The sequence below is a fragment of the Pseudorca crassidens genome, chromosome 10, assembly GCF_039906515.1.
Source record: "Pseudorca crassidens isolate mPseCra1 chromosome 10, mPseCra1.hap1, whole genome shotgun sequence".
NCBI classification, from domain to species: Eukaryota; Metazoa; Chordata; class Mammalia; order Artiodactyla; family Delphinidae; genus Pseudorca; species Pseudorca crassidens.
The window spans coordinates 55,370,164-55,390,207 of record NC_090305.1 but is presented as its reverse complement, the minus strand read 5'-3'; the positions used below and the strand labels follow the sequence as shown (position 1 = coordinate 55,390,207).

The window sequence follows — 20,044 nt, the reverse complement described above, 5'->3', positions numbered from 1 at the left end:
ACTATTTAGTTATCAACTTAAAGACCTTGAGTTACACAAGTTCAGAAAGGTGAATGGAGACAACAGAGGGCTTAGGGCAGCAGTAACTTTTGGTCACAGGGACAGGTAGGGCTGAACCTAGAATCCAGAGCCTCCTACATTTTTTTTTTTTCCTATACCACATACTGCACCTGGTCCCTGGCAATTAGAAAACAAACTTCTTTGGATTGGACCCTTTTTTTATATTCTTCTGTAACCCATATGAACAGAACCTTTAGACACTCAAGGAACAGTTACTACAGTTTACTTGATTGAGGCCTAACTGCAGGGAGATTACAGTCAATTAAAGATGGAAGAAACTTTACATTACAATACAAAGAGAAACAGAAATATAGAAAAAACCTCAGAGTAAACACAGAAGAGAGGTTTCTTTGAATCTGGAGAGTGTATTATTATTGTTTTTGTTGTTATTATTTTGTTACTGTGAACATCTCAAGCATTTCATTACATTCATTCACTTGTTCAACTTAAATTGACTGAGCACCCATTATTTGCCAAACACCATCCAAGGGAAAACACAAATGATCTTGGAGCTTTCTGTGTAATAGAGGAGACAGATACGTAAAATAATTATTAAATTGTGGCTGGAAATAATTGGCAGGAAGCTAAACATAATGTGCATTTATTTTTTTTAATTTTTATTTATTTATTTATTTTAGGCCACACCGCAGGGCATGCGGGATCTTAGTTCCCTAAGGATCAAACCAGCACCTCCTGCAGTGGAAGCGCGGAGTCCTAACCACTGGACTGCCAGAGAAGTCCCAATGTGCATTTAGAATGTATTATAGACCAGTTTACACACACTAAAATGGCTAAAACTAATTACTCCAACCATACCAAATATTGTGGAGGATGTGGAACAACTGGAACTTCCGAGTACTTCTGGTGGGAGTGTCATATGGTCCAGCCACTTTGGAAAACAGCTTGGCAGTTTCTTCTAAAGTTAAACATACACTTCTCATACGACCTAGTAATTCCAGTCCTTGGTATTTACCCAAGAGAAATGAAAGCTTGTCTCTGCACAATGACTTGTACACTAATGGTTATGGCTGGTTACAGCTGGAAAACTGAAAAATGAAACAACTCAACTGTCTATAAACAGGTGACTGGGTCACGAACTGTGGTTCTTCCATATATGGAATACTACTCAGCAATAAAAAGGGACTACTGACACACCAACAGCACTGGATCAGCCTTAAAACGTATGCTAAAGAAAGAAAGAAGCCCAAGTCAATAAGAGTACAAACTGTATGAAGTCACATGAAATTAAAGAACAGGGAAACCTATGCTACAGTGATAGAAATCCGATTAGAAATGCTTGGCAAGGCAGTGGTTATTGACTGGGATGTTCCTCGAACTTCCTAGGGTGATGAAAATGTGCTCCAACTTCTTTAGGATGGTAGCTCTTCACACTGGTGAATACATTTGCCAAAGCACATGGACTGAACACTTAAAATCTGTGCATTTTACTCTGCAAATTAAACCTTAGTTAAAAAAAAAAAAAAGCATCACATGGTGACCCAACCAGAAGCAGGAGTCATGGTGTTTGTTTTTTGTTTTTTAAATAAGGAAGTGTATTTTACAAAGTAAAACAACAACAACCACTACAACAACAAAACAAACCCAAAAACCCGGGAGTGGGGCTGGGAAAGTGGAATTCCAAGTACCAGAAACTTTCCAAAGTATTGGTTTCAAGTGGAGGAAAACCTGGAAGTGTTCTCGATTTTACAGGGCGAGGGCAGGCTGCTGAGATGGCGGGTTGCAGAGAACTGTCGGCTTCCCGGGGGTGCCAACACGGTCCGACCCCAATTCCCCGCAGGGGTCCCACTGTCCCCAACGGTTCCCGCCCCTGCCTCCGCCTCCGCCCCCGCCTCCTCCGCGAAGCTAGAGTCCGGACAGGCGGGCGGGCGCTCGCCCGCCGGCGTCGCGCTGACGTCAAGCGCGCGCTGACGTCGCCGGCGGCCGCGGCCTCTGAAGCGGGTTGGGGCGCGGGGGGCGCCGAGTTTGACTAGTTTGGGGGACGATCCGCGCCTGACGCTGCACCCGCCGCGCCCCACGAGCCGCGCCTCGGCCGAACCCGCGAGCGCGTCCCTCCCGTTCCCGTGGGGCCCCGCGCTGGCGGCTGGGCGGCGCTCGGCGAAAGTTGGTCCCTCACGGGCGGGCGAGCGGTCGCGGCCATGGAACCCCGCTGCATGGAGTACTTCAGCGCCCAGGTGCAGCAGAAGGACGTAGGCGGCCGCCTGCAGGTCGGCCAGGAGCTGCTGCTCTACCTCGGCGTCCCCGGCGCCATCCCAGACCTGGAGGAGGACCTGGGCTGTCTGGGCAAGACGGTCGACGCTCTCACCGGCTGGGTGGGTTCGAGCAACTACCGGGTAAGCGGCAGCGGCGCGGCCTGGCCGGGCACGCCCTCCCCCGTCGGCCCTTTAATCACGGATGTACGAGGCCGGCCGGGCGAGCCCTCGGGGGGGCGTCGGTCACCTCGGAACCGCCTCGCGAACTCGGGGTCCCCCGACGATCCCCCACCGGGGAGCCTGCCTCTCCGAACTCGAGCCGGAGACCGACTTCCCACCACGACCAACTTTTTCCACAATTGTGAAGAGTGACAAATTCAGCGATTCCGTGACACCGCACCGTGCGGAGTTCCTTGTCAGCGGGATATAATGTTTCATCACGTATTTTAAAAAATCAGTGATCATTTACATGCATAAAAGATTCGAAGACGTTTTACATTTCTACGTACCTATGTAAACACTACCCAGACCAAGACGTAGGACATGAGGATACACATTTTAAGTTGAAAGATGTCAAGTTAATCCCTGTTCATTAGTGATTTTTTCTTTTTTCATTAGTGATTTTTATCCTACTTAATCGCCTGTTTCTTTTTTTCTTATATAGTTTGTGTGTGTGTGTGTGTGTGTGTGTGTGTGTGTGTCTGGAAGATTGTGCTTTTCGTGTCTAAGGCATCTTTAGAGCTTAATAGCATGCCTGATTAAGTTTACTGTTAAATCTAATGAAAAGATGCTGACCTCATGGCATTAATTATTTGCTTTTCGTTATGGCCGACGGAAGGCAGTTGAATGCTGTCATTTTGTTTTGCCGCAGTTGAGGACTGACTCGTATTTGAAACCGTGCCGTAGAAGGTTAGCTGATGCTGACAAAAAAATAGAAGGATGAGGTACAAGAAGGAATGAGTGTTTCTGAAGAGCCGGTAGTAGGCAGGTTGTAATGTAGCCAAGTTGGGAGACCAGGTAAATATTCTGTAATCAGCCTGAACTGTGGTTTTTGGCAGTAACTTTTCTTTCTAGTCTTCTGGTGGCAGTGTTGCTTTAAAATGTTGGCCCAAACGTCCTGTGGATGAAGTGATTCTTAGTAATAGATTCTTATAACCCAGCGAATAGGCTGTACTTTGAAAGCATTATCATCATGGAGAAGAAAAGCAAACTCTAAAATTATTATGCAGATTTAATGGTGAAACTTATATGAGTTTTGGAAGGATTTGACGTTTTACAAGAATAATAGTTTGAGAATTAACCACTTCAGTGCTCCATTATATACTATCTCTTTAGTATTTTTAAAAACTTTGGGAAAAGTTAATATTTAAGAATATGTCATTACTGTTTAGGGGATTAGTTTTATTTCTTTGGAAGAAACAAGATAAATTTACTTACACTGTAAGAAGAGCATACACACTCAAGATAGGTGATTTTGTGTTACAGCCTAGGCTGCTGTAGAAAGTCGGCTCTTTGGTAATGCTTGCTATCCTTCCCAAGTGAAGGTTGATGTGTCACCTCTACGCTGGCTGTGGTTGAATTGGCTTTGGGCCATTTCACTCCTCAGATGTACCATCAGTGAATGGCAGTTAAGTAGTCCCATCTCTTGAAACATATTTTTGGCTTCTGTGATACCACAGTATCCTGTTTTTTCTTGTCTCTAAGCACTACTTCTACTCAGTGTTATGTTTTTCCTTTAACTGATCCTTAAGAGTTAGAATCCTTCAGGGATCTGACTCAAGTTCTTATCTCTTTACTACACATTCTCTCCATGGTCCTCAGTAGATACTATAGCCTGAGACAATTTCAGAAATCCGAAGAGAACTCCCACATCCTCACCTACATACTTCCTTGTAGCTGTGCCCATATAACTCTGTCTTCTCTGTTATAGTGAACAAATTATCTGTCTTTCCCACTAGTACCAATCCCCCCACATGGGTATGAAGGCATGTGTATCCCATGCCCTCTTGCCTTCTCAAGGACATTAATTCATTAATTCTGATCTCTCCTTGAATCATTAGTTCTCTCCTTTCTACTGAATTCTGTAGTATAAGAGCTTTTCTGACATTGTTAGGGAGAGGGCATTCTAATTAGTTTATTTGGGATTTATAAACTAAGTTACCAAGCTAGGTCATCATTTTTTATTCAAGATACAATGAATATTTAAATCTTTTGAAAAAAGTGTATCATGGAATTTTTTGAACATACATACAAATAGAAATGTACTTAAATTTCAAGTTATGCTGAACAAAATACAGTTTTTCTTTGGATTTGATAGTACTACAGAATTTGAGTTTCTTAATAACAGTGAATTTGAGTGACTATACTTATATGCTGGGTATTATTCCAGATATTGAAGACCCACCTGTGAACAAGACTAGAAAGGCTTATTCATTCAGCTTCATTTGGATATTAATTGAGGACTTACTATGTGCAGACAATCTTCTGGGCACTTGGGATACAATAGTGAAAAACAGACAGAAATCCTTGCTTAGATTCTCGTGGGGGCAGAGGAATAAACAAGATAAAATAACTAAAATCTGTAGTATGTTAGATGGTGGTAAATGCTTTGGAGAAAAGCAGTGAAGGGAATAGGAGTGTTGGGCAGGATGCAGATGTTGGAATTTTAAATAGTTGGTCTTTGAAGACCTCACTGAGAGAGTGATTTAAAGGAGGGAAGAGTGAGATCACTGCTGTCTTGGAGACAGATAGGTATAAAAATTGAATAGTTTCAAGTAACAAGTGTTTGTAAATCAACTGATGTGAAAGAATGAGGAGAAGATGAGACTATTTTGGAAGTAAAGGAAGTGAGGTGAAATTTGAGTACAGACAGGAAAGAAATACAGGAATGAAGAATGCCTTTAGGGAGAGGAAACTGCAAATGCAGAGAACCTAGTTCTGTGGAGGAACATAAAGAAGGCCAGCATGGCTAGAGTTTACAAGTGAGTGAGGTGTTCAGAAAGGTGAAGTTGAGGAGGCAGGTAGAAAGAGCTTCGTAGGATTTTATTCTAAATTAGCAGAGGTTTTTATGTAGAGGGTTGGCTGCTTTGTGGGCAGTGGACAGTAAAGCAGCAAAAGAAGAAGGAGAGTGATGGTGGCTAAGGCTTGTTTGGTAGCAGTGGCAGTACTGAGAAGTGGAAGCTTTGGTATGTGACTTGGTGGTAAAGCCAATAGCACCTCCTCTTGCATTGAATATGAGCATTGAGAGAGAGCAGTTAGGGGTAGTTGCGTTGCTTGAGCACCAATAAGAGGGTAGTATTTACTGAAATGGGGGAGACTGAGAAAACAAGTTGGGTGAAGGAAGTAAAAAGTTAGGTTTGAGAAGGTCGTTTGACATCCAAGTTGAGATGTTAAATGGACGGTTGGGGTCTTCATCCCAGTGGAGAAATCATAATTGAAGATTAAAAATGTGGGAATAGGTATGTATATTATATAAAATATATATGCTCTGGTGTTTGACTTTGGTAAGGATAGTCCTGTGATTTCATGAGTTCCCAAATTTTAAAATGGTACAACAGCAATAAAGTGTCCCTTATAAAATGCAGTTAAATATGATACCCACCATTTTAAAAGTCCTTAGTGAGTATCAGGCATTGTCTCAAGTGCTTTATTTCCATTATCTCATTTTAATCTTTAAGGTGACCTTAGAAAGTCAGTATTATTTCCTCATTTTGTAGAAAAGAAGATAAAAGTATCTTGGCGTAGGTCCTAGACCTGGTATATTGGTGGAGTACTTAAACCAAGGGAGATCAGGATTTTCCTTTCCTTTTCTGTACTTTTGTAAACCTCTTCAATATCCTATCATTTGTCAGCTCTACTCTCACTTTTTAATTTTATCTATCTGCAACTATAACAAGTTGACCCTAAAAATGGAGAAAACAGTAAGTACCATTTATATTATAACTAGTGCTGGGCTAGTAATGTGCTAGGATTTCAAGTCTTATAATCCAAAATCACAGCCCTTTTGCCATTTGAAGGATGATACTTTTCAATGTTAGCATCACCTTGATTGTATATCTTATAAACCATCAATTTGTTACAATATACTATTTTTTAGTTTGAAGTCTATCTGTATATATGGATGTTGTCTCTTCCTTTTACCTGCCATATAGGAAGAACATCCAGGTTGTTTTTAACTTTTTCCTGTTCGCATTGTCCTTTTGCATTGTCACCTTGTACATGTGCATGGGAGTTTCTGTAGGGTGGTGATTCTGAACCCTGTCAGATTCAGTGCCTTCTTTTAATGCCCCCTTTACAATCCTGAAATAAAATGTATAGATAATACTCAATACACATCATTTAAAAAAATCCCAGTAATGACCTAACTGTACTATAAAGGAAAATTACACATAATTTATAATGAGATAAAATGTTTCAATATGTAAATGTGCCAGCCTGACTACTCAGGAAGACATAATGCTAGTCAGATGGCTGCATCAGTACATATTGCTATAAATGCTGATTCAGACCACTACAGGTATGTGGTTGCTCATTATTCAGACTTCACCAGCGGCATTACTGTTGGTGGTTGTGATATTCTGTGACTATAAATTCTGAACTTTATTTCTTTGACTATACCATCTTAAAGAAATTGACCACCCCATGTGACATCCAATTCATTTAAGTTTTAACTGTCCCATTATCCCTCTTGTCTGAGTTTAAATATCCTAGTCAGTCAATCACACCCTTACATTCATTTTTAATTCTCTTCTCCCTCCTCACTTTTCCTTTGTGGTTCTCATTTGATAAAATGTAATCCTAGTTAATCGAACTCTACCTACCCTGCACCTGCACCAGTGCAACTGAAGGTGGATGGAGAAAAACACAAAACCTCTAACTGATTTCATTTTATTTATTTATTTTTTTGTGGTGCGCGGGCCTCTCACTGTTGTGGCCTGTCCCGCTGCGGAGCACAGGGTCCAGACGCGCAGGCTCAGCGGCCACGGCTCACGGGCTCAGCGGCCACGGCTCACGGGCCCAGCTGCTCCGCGGAATGTGGGATCTTCCCGGACTGGGGCACGAACCCGTGTCCCCTGCATGGCGGACCCTCAACCACTGCGCCACCAGGGAAGCCCCTGCTTTCATTTTAAATTCCTAACCTTCAAGTGGGTCCTCTTTGGAGCCTGGCAATGTTCCTATGTTTTTTTGGTTCATTCATTCTTTCATCTGTTCCTCTCCCCTCAGACCTATCAATAGTTCTGCTTCCATCATCAGTTTCAGCTGATGGCCTTGCTTCCTACTTCACTGAGAAAACTGAAGGAACTAGAATTTATTAAGATTCCCACTGCTGTATGTACCCACCTTCCAGCATTTGTACCCATGGCAGGCTCTCAGTATTTGTAGAATCAGTGAAAGTGTGTGAAAGCACATTTGATTTATCTGCTGGCTGCATTCCTGGAAACCTCATATAGTAAAACTGTGTACACACACACAAAAGTGTTAGCCTCTGATAACTTCAAACAGGGCTTTTATTTACTTAAATGACTGGCAGTAGGGCTACCAAGTATGGCCATATACCTTTGGGCTGCAGAGCTGCAGGGAAGAATACTGTGTGTCTCCAATAATTGTTCTTGGTTATGTGTCTAGCAGTGGAAATATTGGGTTATACTTCCTGTCTTGTCCCCCTTGCCCTACCTAGAATTTATCAGTATCTTTAAGTTACTTATTTCCCTCCTTTTTTGAGGGAAATAGTTTTTTAATATATTTATATAAAAACCTGATATTTCTGTTCAGGTTTTCAAAATTTGTAAGCCATCATGTTTTACTTATTTGATCTGTGCATACATGTTCACTTGCCAATTATTCTATCCCATTCTTTTACACATTTTCTTAGATGCTGAGTTAATTTGTGTGGGGAAAAAAAGTCCTGTACACCTACAGTATTTCCTAATGAGAGAAGGAGCATTACAGAAGTATGCTTGTTATGAATAACACATGCCTTTCCTCTGTTGCACCTATGGTGGAAAAAATCTACGACTGTGAATTAAGCTTATGTCCTACCTAGATTTCAAGAACTCTTGTTGTCAGGCTTTCTAACTTTTACATGGAAAGTTGTGATTTTTTTTTTTTTTTTTTTTGGCCGTACTGCGCGGCATTCAGGATCTTAGTTCTCCCACCACGGATCAAACCCTTGCCCCCCTGCAGTGGAAGCGCGGATTCTTAACCACTGGACCGCCAAGGAAGTCCCAGTTGTGATTCTTAAATTGGGGGTAATTACTATCGCGTGCAATTACTTAGCTCTATTGTTGGTTGACAACATTTCTGATTTAAATCATTTTGAAGATTAAACATTATATTGAATTAAAACTCTGTCACCAAGATGACAACTTGCGTGTGAGTTTATTGATGTCAGATTACTCAAAGATGTTCAACCACTTGTAATTCAGAGGTAAAAAGGGAGTGAGAGAGAGAAAGAAAGAATAGGAAAATGACCCTAAAGGTTCTGGGACTTCTTGGGGTTAATAAAATTTCATAATTTTTTTTTTTTGGCCATGCCATGCCACTTGCAGGATCTTAGTTCCCTGACCAGGGGTTGAATCCAGGCCTTGGCAGTGAAAGTCCCAAGTCCTAATTACTGGACCACCAGGGAATTCCCCATACATTTTTAAAAATTTTCAGTTTTGTGGCTTAAAAACACTGTAAAATTTAAGCTTGGTTGTAGCCCAAAGTTTGCTTTTTGGGGTTTCTGTTTTTCTACCTGTTAAAAGGTATGTTATTTGTGCTTTTATGTCTCTCTCTCTCTCTCTCTCTTTCTATATATATATATACACACATACACACATACATATATATACACAATCATACATATATATAAAATTTGGGTGAGCCACGAGGCTTACAGGATCTTAGTTCCCCCACCAGGGATCAAACCTGGGCCCTGGCACTGAAAGTGCCGAGTCCTAACCCCTGCACCACCAGGGAATTCCCATATATTATATATTTTAAATATTTTATTGTTGTATATTTTATATTATATAATATGTTTTGTATTTTTATTTTATATTTTATATATACATGTTAGAAACTACATTATTTTTGCTCTTTTTTTTAAAGGATCTGAATGGAGGCATTTGAGTTCCTAAGAAATTGGTGAGGAGCAAATTGGAATACTGCTCTAGTTGTTTTTTCTTCTTTTTTCAGGGTTTTAGTATTCTACTGAAAGGATCCTTAGCCAAGATGCAGGCTACGTTGAAAGATGTCTAAATGGAAATTCAAGAAAGTTATTTGTAGCTCCATGGTAAATCTTGATGTTTGCTGTGTCATATTCACTCACCAGATTCTTTAGGAATGTGTTGGCTATTATTGGGTCTTTATTTACTATCCCATGCGAATTTTAGAACCAGCTAGTCAAGTTGCACCAAAAAATTGTGGCTTTTTATTGGGATTACATTGGATGTCATCTTTTGGGGGGAAGATTTGATATCTTTATAATATTGAATTTATCATAAATTGCAAATATATTGTTTCATCAGTTAAGTCTTTCTATTAATGTCTCAAAGATATCAATAAGTGCTCTTTAAAAAAAATAGCATAACCTCAATACTATTATACATAAAAAGTTCCTTGATATAAAATATGTTGGGTTTAAATTTCTAGTTTTTAAAAATGTAGTACAAATTTTTAAATTAGTTGTTTTAAGAAAAATCAGGATCTGAATAAGGTTCACATGTTGTGATTCATTAATATATTTGTTTTCTATTGCTGCTGTAACAAGTTACCACACACTTTGTATCTTAAAACAAAGTACATTTATTTTCTTACAGTCCTGGAGGTCAGAAGTCAGAAATGGGTTTTATTGGTATAAAATCAAGGTTTCAGCAGGATTGTATTCCTTCTGGAGACCTTAGAGAATTTTCCAGCTTCTAGAAACTGCCTACATTTCTTGACTTATGGTCTTTTCTTCCATCTTCAAAGCCCTCAGTATCTCATCCTCCCGATCTTTCTTTCTGACCACTGCTTCTGTCATCACATCTCCTCTGACTGACTGATTCTCCACCCTGTCTCTTATAGGGACTCTTGGGCCCAGGATAATCCCAGGGTAATTTCCCCATCTTAAGATCCTTAACCACATCTTTAAAGTTTTTTTTACCATGTAGTTAATCTTTTCACAGGTCTGGGGATTAGGATGTGAACACATTGGGAGGCCATTTTTCTGCTTACCTCAGTTAACATGTTTATTTGTTTATTTATTTAGGCTGGGTTGGGTCTTTGTTGCTGCACATGGGCTTTCTCTATTTGCCGCGAGCAGGAGCTACTCTTCGTTGCAGTGTGCAGGCTTCTCACTGTGGTGACTTCTCTTGTTGTGGAGCATGGGCTGTAGGTGCGCGGGCTTCAGTAGCCGTGGCATGTGGACTCAGTAGTTATAGTAGTTATAGCTCATGGGCTTAGTTGTTCTGCGGCATGTGGACTCTTCCTAGACCAGGGATCAAATCTGTGTCCCCTGCATTGGCAGGTGGGTTCTTAACCACTGCACCACCAGGGAAGTCCTAACATGTTTATTAAGTCTCTTAATCTGTTTCTCCCTCAGTGCCTTTTAAAAAAATTCTTGGCTTTTGTTTGTGGTAGAGTTTCCCACAGTCTGGATTTTGCTGATTTCATTCCTATGATGTTTTCTCTGTATTTCCTATAAATTGGTAGTTGGATCTAAAGTTTGATCAGAATCAGTCTTTTTTTTTTTTTTTTTGGCAAGACTACTTCATAAGTAGTGCTCTTCTTCCACCAGCTGGCATGTAACATTAGGAAGGCACGTAAGGTCTTGTTCTGTGACGGTAGCAGCCATTAATGTTCAGTGTTTAGATCTCTTATTCATTAGGGTTTACGAAATGATATTCTAATTATGTCATTCCTTCATTCATTAGCTGGAATACTTTTATAAAGAGAAACTTCCACTGTTTACTAGTATTTGGTTACCCAGTGGTATAGTTTATATATAAACTATAGTTTATAGTTCGTATGATTCTTTATTTACTAATTGTCAAAATAATGAGGTAAAAATAACTAGTATCCTCCAGTGTTGACCAGATAGTTTTTGTTATCATTATGAACTCTTGCATTTAACTATATGTAATGCATTTCAAGACAATACAGTTATTATCCCCCCCCCCCCCCGTTTTTTTTTAGTGTTCAGGCTGGTTTCTTTGGTGTTTTTTTGTTTTGTTTTGTTTTGTTTTGGGCCACGCTGCATAGCATGTGGGATCTTAGTTCCCCAACCAGGGATCGAACTCGAACCCATGCCCCCTGTAGTGGAAGGGCAGGGTCTTAACCACTGGACTGCCAGAGAAGTCCCCAGTTATTATCCTTATTAATATCCAAGCTGTTCTATCACATGACCCTAATAATCTTTGATAGAGTCTTTGATATCTGGTATAATGAGATCATATTTTCTGCTCCTGCCCTGGAATCAGCCACTTCTCCAAGAAGCTTTGGTTCCTTTTTGTGGGAAATGGTATGTGGAAACTACAGTGTGGGTACTAATGGAACTTATTGTTACTCATCTGATCATTGTTTCCAGATTTTTCTCAATGCATAGGGTTAGGTTTAATTTAAAGAAAAATATATCATGAGTTCATACTGATATTCTAATTCAGATTCAGGACTGCAGTTTTTACTATTATATATCTTCCATCTGTATCTCCTTCTATCAACAGAATTTCTCAAAACATTGACAGTTTCTTTTTTGCAGAGTTTCATTTTTGTCCTTAGGGTATATCCCACTGGAGAGATAATAGTCAAATTGCTGTATTTTAAAGTCACTTGGAATAGTCTTCTGTGTGGTTATGCTACTAATTGAGTATACATTTAGGTTTACTTATTTTATTTGATTTTCAATGAAATTAGTTATTGCTACAAAGAAGGTATATTCAAAATAGTGTGGTTTCTTTCTCTGTTCCTTATAGCCTATTGCCAACCATAAAATTTTTTTTCTGATTATCTTTCCATTGTTGCTATATTTTAAATAAACTAAATCTATTTGTAGTCCCCTTTTTAAAATATACACATGCATTTCGCCAACTTGCTTTTTTCACTTAATATATCTTGGAGAGCATTGCATAACAGAAGTAGGGTAGCCCTCATTTTTATTTTTAAAGTGTCATAGTACTCTCTAGTGTGGATGTACCATAATTTTTTGAATCTGTCCCATACCACTGATGAATGATTGGATAGTTTCCAGTCTCTTGCAATAATCTTTGTGTGTGTTCTCTTAATTTTGCTGGTATATCTCCAGGGTAGATTCCTAAGTCAGATCTTACTAAGAGTTCATGTTTTTCCTGTTGATTTGAGATACTGCTTTTATCATCTATTAAATTTTGTGTATGAGTGTGTCTATTGGTGCACTTTCAGTTAATTTTTAAAATAACTTTATTGATGTAATTCACATATTGTACAGTTCACTCATTTGAAGTGTACAGCTCATTTTTTGGTAGTATATTTGTAGGTATGCATGACAGTCAGCACAGTCAATTTTAGAACATTTTCATCACCTCAGAAAGAACCCTGATGGCATTTTTCACAGAACTAGAACAAAAAATTTCACAATTTGTATGGAAACTCAAAAGACCCCGAATAGCCAAAGCAATCTTGAGAAAGAACAGTGGAGCTGGAGGAATCAGGCTCCCGGACTTCAGACTGTATTACAAAGCCACAGTAATCAAGACAGTATGGTACTGGCACAAAAACAGAACTATAGTTGGATGGAACAGGATAGAAAGCCCAGAGATAAACCCACACACATATGGTCACCTTATCTTTGATAAAGGAGGCAAGAATATACAATGGAGAAAAGACAGCCTCTTCAGTAAGTGGTGCTGGGAAAACTGGATAGCTACATGTAAAAGAATGAAATTAGAACATCTCCTAACACCATACACAGAAACAAACTCAGAATGGATTAAAGACCTAAATGTAAGGCCAGACTCTATAAAACTCTTAGAGGAAAATATAGGCAGAACACTCTATGACATGCATCACATCAGGATCCTTTTTGACCCACCTCCTATAGAAATGGAAATAAAAACAAAAATAAATGGGACCTAATGAAACTTAAAAGCTTTTGCACAGCAAAGGAAACCATAAACAGGACAAAAAGACAACCCTCCGAATGGGAGAGAATATTTGCAAATGAAGCAACTGACAAAGGATTAATTTCCAAAATATACAAGCAGCTCATGCAGCTCAATATCAAAAGGCAAACAACCCAATCCAAAAATGGACAGAAGACCTAAATAGACATTTCTCCAAAGAAGATATACAGATTGCCAAAAAACACATGAAAAGATGCTCAACATCACTAATCATTAGAGAAAGGCAAATCAAAACTACAATGAGGTATCACCTCACACCAGTCCTAATGGCCATCATAAAAATTCTACAAACAAATGCTGGAGAGGGTGTGGAGAAAAGGGAACCCTCTTGCACTGTTGGTGGGAAAGTAAATTGATACAGCCACTGTGGAGAACAGTATGGAGGTTCCTTAAAAAACTAAAAATAGAACTACCATACGACCCAGCAATCCCACTGTTGGGCATATACCCTGAGAAAACCGTAATTCAAAAAGAGTCATGTACCACAATGTTCATTGCAGCTCTATTTACAATAGCCAGGACATGGAAGCAACATAAGTGTCCATCAACAGATGAATGGATAAAGAAGATGTGGCACATATATACAGTGGAATATTACTCAGCCATAAAAGGAAATGAAATTGAGTTATTTGTAGTGAGGTGGATGGACCTAGAGTCTGTCATACAGAGTGAAGTAAGTCAGAAAGAGAAAAACAAATACCGTATGCTAACACATATATATGGAATCTAAAAAACAAACAAAAAAATGGTCATGAAGAACCTAGGGGCAAGACAGGAATAAAGACACAGACCTACTAGAGAATGGACTTGAGGATACTGGGAGGGGGAAGGGTAAGATGGGACAAAGATGAGAGTGGCATGGACATATATACACTACCAAATGTAAAATAGCTAGTGGGAAGCAGCCGCATAGCACAGGGAGATCAGCTCGGTACTTTGTGACCACCTAGAGGGGTGGGAGGGAGGGAGACGCAGGAGGGAAGAGATGGGGATATATGTATATGTGTAACTGATTCACTTTGTTATAAAGCAGAAATTAACACACCATTGTAAAGCAGTTATACTCCAATAAAGACGTTTAAAAAAAAAATTGGTTCTGAAGAACCTAGGGGCAGGACAGGAATAAAGACACAGACGTAGAGAATGGACTTGAGGACCCGGGGAGGGGGAAGGGTAAGCTGGGACGAAGTGAGAGAGTGGCATGGACATATATACACTACCAAATGTTAAATAGATAGCTAGTGGGAAGAAGCACAGGGAAATTGGCTTGGTGCTTTGTGACCACCTAGAGGGGTGGGATAGGGAGGGTGGGAGGGAGACACAAGAGAGAGGAGATTTGGGAATATATATATATGTATAGCTGATTCACTTTGTTATAAAGCAGAAACTAACACACCATTGTAAAGCAGTTATACTCCAATAAAGATGTTTAAAAAAAAAAAAAAAACCTAGTAGCTTTAGCTGTTACCTTCCTATCCCCCTCATACGCTGGGTCCTAAGTACCGCTAATCTACTTTCTATCTATGGATTTGCTTATTCTGGACATTCTTATAAATTGAATCACAGAACATGTAGCCATTTGTGTCTGGCTTTTTCACTTATCATAATGTTTTAAGGTTTATCCATGTTGTAGCATGTGTCAGTCATTACTATTTATAGCCAAATCATATTTGATTGAATGCATATACCACATTTTGTTTATTCATTCATCAGTTGATGGACATTTGGGCTTTTCCACCTTCGGGCTGTAGTGAATGATGCGTAATGAACATTGGCATGCAAGCATCTGTTTGCGTCCTGCTTTAATTCCTTTGGGTATATACCTAGGAGTGGAATTATTGGGTCCTCAATGTTTCTGCGCCACCCCCCACACTTTAGGCCTTCTTTTTTCTCATGATTCATAGAGGGGTTTTCTTCTTCCCCAGTGGTAGACTGCCGTTGCTTCTTATTCTGTTCTTGCTGGCTGGTTTATGGGTAGTGGGGCTGGTCCAGCTGTTTTCCTGGTCCAGCTTCAGTCTTAGGAACCCTCTGTCCCTGAATCTTGGGGGCAAGGCTTTATCAGAAATCCTGCCCCTCCTCAGCTGAAACCTTTAATCATCGGAGCCCAGCATGGTTTTTTGCTTCTACCCTTGAAGTAGAAGCCTTTTTTTTTTTTTTTCCTTTTCTCTTTACTTAATAGGTATGAGTTTTTACCTCTGTCTAGAGGGTAACAGCGTTGTCTTTCCCTCAGTAGCTTCAAACTGTCGTTTCTTGTAGGACAAGGAAACGGGAAAGGTTTGTGCTTTTCCTGCAGAGGCAGCTGCTCCCTTCCTATGAGACCTGTAACCACCAAGAGACTTTCTCTTATCTCCTGCCCTGTCCTCAGTCTTAATTATGAGTGTCCAGTGGAGGTTTGTGGAGAAAGAGCCGGCAAGTGGGTGTGAACTCTCCTTGTGTCTGCAGCTAATAGGGATTCTGTATTTTCATGCTAACCCACACTCAACTATTAACAGTGAGTTGAATATAGCTGAATTCTTTTTACGCACTTGCATCTCAGCTTCATTTTCCATCTGTCCTCTGCCGCATGTGACCTACTGCTTATGTCCCATTCTCCTTGGCACCTGTCTTTCCTAAAGATTTCAACCTAGATGATTATTCTACAACCTTAGCTTTCTGATGAATTCAAGAATAGTTATGGTTTTGTAGATTATTTGGCTTTTTCTTGTTTATGGTGGGAGTGATGGTTTTTTCCAGTTTCTTCATCCCAGACAGAAGCTAGAATTCCTCTGTAATTAAATGTGCTGTTTTGTTTAACTGTTTCATTTAAGAAACATTTCAACATTACAGGAAAGTGACAGGTATAGTCAGTGAACTCCTGTGTACCCTTCACCTAATTTACCAGTTATTAATATTTTGCCAAATATGCTATATCACTATCTTCTTGCATTTGCACGTCATCATCATTATTATTATTATTGAACCATTTGAGAATAGGGTGCTAAGCTAACCCTCATGACTGTTCACCCTGAATGTTTCAATCTCCTTATTTTTTAAAAAACTTGGTAATATATGAAGATCTTTATGTCAGCAGTTACATACTGATATTAAAATATACATCAGTGGGCTTCCCTGGTGGCGCAGTGGTTGAGAGTCCGCCTGCCGATGCAGGGGACACGGGATCGTGCCCCGGTCCGGGAAGATCCCACATGCCGCGGAGTGGCTGGGCCCGTGAGCCATGGCTGCTGAGCCTGCGCGTCCGGAGCCTGTGCTCCGCAGCGGGAGAGGCCACAACAGTGAGAGGCCTGTGTACGGCAAAAAATAAAAAATAAAATAAAATATGCATCAATAATTTGTATTCATTAAAATTTCTTTCAATCTGTAGGTGTCATTAATGGGATTGGAAATTTTAAGTGCCTTCGTGGACAGATTATCAACACGATTTAAGTCCTATGTAGCAATGGGTAAGTTAACTTTATTTAAAAATTATTGTAGGGTTTGACATACTTTTTTCTCATAATTTTTAACAGAATTAGTTCTTTGTAAATGCGAAAATGTAATTTTATACAACCCAGAGATCTGCCACTTAGCATTTTAATTTGCCGAACATAAAAGATTTTAAGCCTATTTAAATAAATATGTTCCTTTTAAGACAAAAACAAAGGCAAAAAACTTACCGAATATACTGCTAATAGATTTTTACTTTGTATTTTCAAATTTTTAACTTATCTTTTACTTTTTTGTAACATATTAATAATTTATAATATAATTCGCAGCACCACTTTTCACTTATCTATGGTGAAGGACCAGTTTTTTCATTGCTAGTCTACTGCAGACCAATATTTTGTAAAATACAATACAAATAAATTACAGCAAAATGAAATGAAAAAAATACAAGGCTCAGTTTTTTATTGGTAGATTCAACAAATGTATAATTTACTTTGGTCAGATTGTTTCCAAACCTTGTTTTAGAAAAACTTACAATTTCTTTACCACAAGTAGTTTGTAGACTGGTCCTGGGCTGCTGGCTGTACTTTGAGCAGCACTTACTTACAGTGTGTTTGCAGTCCAGAACGATGTGCTAGTATAAGCTCTTTGTATAGTAGTTAGATTGCACAGTTGGCTTTGACTTATCTTTTAAACCTAAGTGACCTTTGTGTGCCTTTTGGAGTGCTTCAGTGAGTGGATTTGGTCCTATTATATAGAAATATATTTAAGGGTAACCTCAGATGTTTGTGATTTCTTTTATGGATTAAGTTAATGCCTCATAATGTATCATCACCCTTATTTTCAAATTATCTTTGGTCAGCTTCATGTTCGGTATGCCACTAAATTCTGCCAATTTCTTCTTTTATTTTTATTGTCTGTCCTTTCAGCAGAAGCATCTTAGTGACTTTTTCTATCTCTATTATTTCCCTTTTAATCAATACCTGGTTCCAATTGAATCTTTGTATGAATATCTTCTGAAAAGATGATTTTTAAGCTGTCAGTCTCCTGCTTAAAATCCTATGATAGATGTTAAAAACTGTGCTTTGCAAACATGTGTTACTTGCTTATGTATTCTCTTAATGTATTTTGAATCATTGTTAGTAAAAATTCACATTTGTAGCTTGTCTTGAAAAATTGGCCAGTGTGGCAACCCTGCTCTTCCATTTCCACGTGTAAATAAAGGCAGAAGCTCTGTCGTAGCTTCCTTTTTGTCTGGGTCATGAGCTTTCCAATCCATAAGTCCCTCCCATCTCCTCTTGTTTCCTCATAACTGAGAATTTCAGTTATAATACACAGAGGTTGGAATACTGCAGTTCTTAGGTCTGGTTCATTTTTGGCATTTCTGGTACCTCCCTGACTGTAGGCACCTCTGTCACCCCTGCCCTGTAGTAGCTCCCTATTATTAGTTGTTACAGACAATATTTTAGACTTGAGAGTAATTCTAGGTATCACGTATCTCACTTATTTTTCAGACACAAGGAGGGCCAGGTGGGGTTTGATATGCCTACTGACTGCTCATATTGAGGCAGTAGGAGTATTAGGACCAGAACCCTAGTTTGCTGCCTCCCAGGATTGTCCTGTTTTCAAAACTTATTTCTGTTTTTCTGTCCTTGGTGTTTCAGTTCTCTCAGAGTGTATGGCTCTTCTCCACCTCAGCAGCCTTATTTATTTGTGATTGTCAGTAAATACTCTCCACTGTTGTTAATCAAAAACTTGCTCACTCTTGTTAGTTCTGGCTTAGCTTGTTTATGCCTCTGCTGTGCTGTTATTTCTTTTTGAAATCCTCTCTTCTTCTCCATGGTCCTTCCTTTCTGGGGTTTTTTTGGATTTTTTTTTTTTTTTTTTTTTTTTTTTTTTATGGCTGTGTTGTGTCTTCTTTGCTGTGTGCAGGCTTTCTCTAGTTGTGGCAAGTGGAGGCTACTCTTCGTTGCGGTGCACTGGCTTCTCATTGCGGTGGCTTCTCTTGTTGCAGAACACAGGCTCTAGGCGCGTGGGCTCAGTAGTTGTGGCTCGCGGGCTCTAGAGTGTAGGCTCAGTAGTTGTGGTGCATGGGTTTAGTTGCTCCGCAGCATGTGGGATCTTCCCAAACCAGGCCTTGAACCCATGTCCCCTGCATTAGCAGGCAGATTCTCAACCACTGCACCACCAGGGAAGCCCCCTTCCTTTCTGTTTTAACGATTTACTTCTGATTTCAATATCTGGGAGGTTTGCAGATTAATCTTACCACATACTGAATTTTTTTTTACTTCATGATTCTTATACCTGTAAATATTAATAAATTGCATTAAGTTGTTTTTGTTGGTTAGTGTTTTCTGTATGTTTCCCACATATCTACATATTCTCATATGTATAACTTTATCTTTTAATCTCCTAACTCTTTCTGGTTATCTGTGTGCATTTACTGTTAGTATTGTTTTCATTTTGAACCCTAAGTGTTCATTATTTTTCTTAGTGAAACCTGAACTTGTTACTACTTGAGAGTCAGTGTGATATAATAGGAAAATTTCATCCCAGTTTTGCTACCATTTATTGAATGCCCACTTTTTATCCATTTACTGGGCTTCTCTACTTTACATATATGAAAGATTATCCTCAAATAATTATTTCTAATTTGTATGACAGCTCTACAAGAGAGGCTACAGTATATCTGTGTGCTCTTAAAGAGATATAGTACTAGACTAAGAATCCCAGAGTTAGCTTTCTTGTTTTACTCCATCATAGATCTTAGCCAAACCATTTTAGGAGCCTTTCCGTAAAAGGAGGGAATTGAATTAAGTTATGTGCTGAAGGGTTTTTTTGATAATGTAACCTTAGATATATGTAACTTGATGTGGTGATATTGTTTTCCTTTTGGTACACTTAGGTTATTAACTATCATTACAGATACTTTTTATCTTTTTACATTAAAAGTGAAGTTTTAGGAAAATTGAGGTTCATGTTCAGTTTTAGACAAAGTACCAAAAAAAGTATGGACTCTATTAATGTAATTCTTTAATATATTTAAATTTTCTCTTGTGACTACATGTACTGTGGAAAAATTTAATGTTCAAACCAAAAAAAAAAAAATACAATTTACATTTAACAGTGATCACCAACCAAGTTTTTTTTTTTTTTTTTTGCCGTACCATGCAGCTTGAGGGATCTTAGTTCCCTGACCAGGGATTAAACCTGTGCCCTAGGCAGTGAAAG

General features: G+C 39.2%; 1 protein-coding gene across 27 annotated transcripts in view; it reads left to right on the top strand.

Annotated features, from left to right (window-relative positions):
• Positions 1-2,007: 2,007 nt before the first annotated feature.
• CLASP2 (cytoplasmic linker associated protein 2) overlaps positions 2,008-20,044 on the top strand; it is a 189,798-nt gene continuing 171,761 nt past the window's right edge. For 13 of the 27 annotated variants that reach the window (XM_067753653.1, XM_067753680.1, XM_067753644.1 and 10 more), the window contains exons 1-2: positions 2,009-2,411; positions 16,752-16,830. In XM_067753653.1, coding sequence (XP_067609754.1) covers positions 2,217-2,411; positions 16,752-16,830 — 274 coding nt within the window. In that variant the 5' untranslated portion in view covers positions 2,009-2,216. Of the gene's footprint in view, positions 2,412-16,751; positions 16,831-20,044 lie in introns of all 27 variants that reach the window. The other 14 variants (XM_067753663.1, XM_067753659.1, XM_067753662.1 and 11 more) reach the window with 3 other exon arrangements.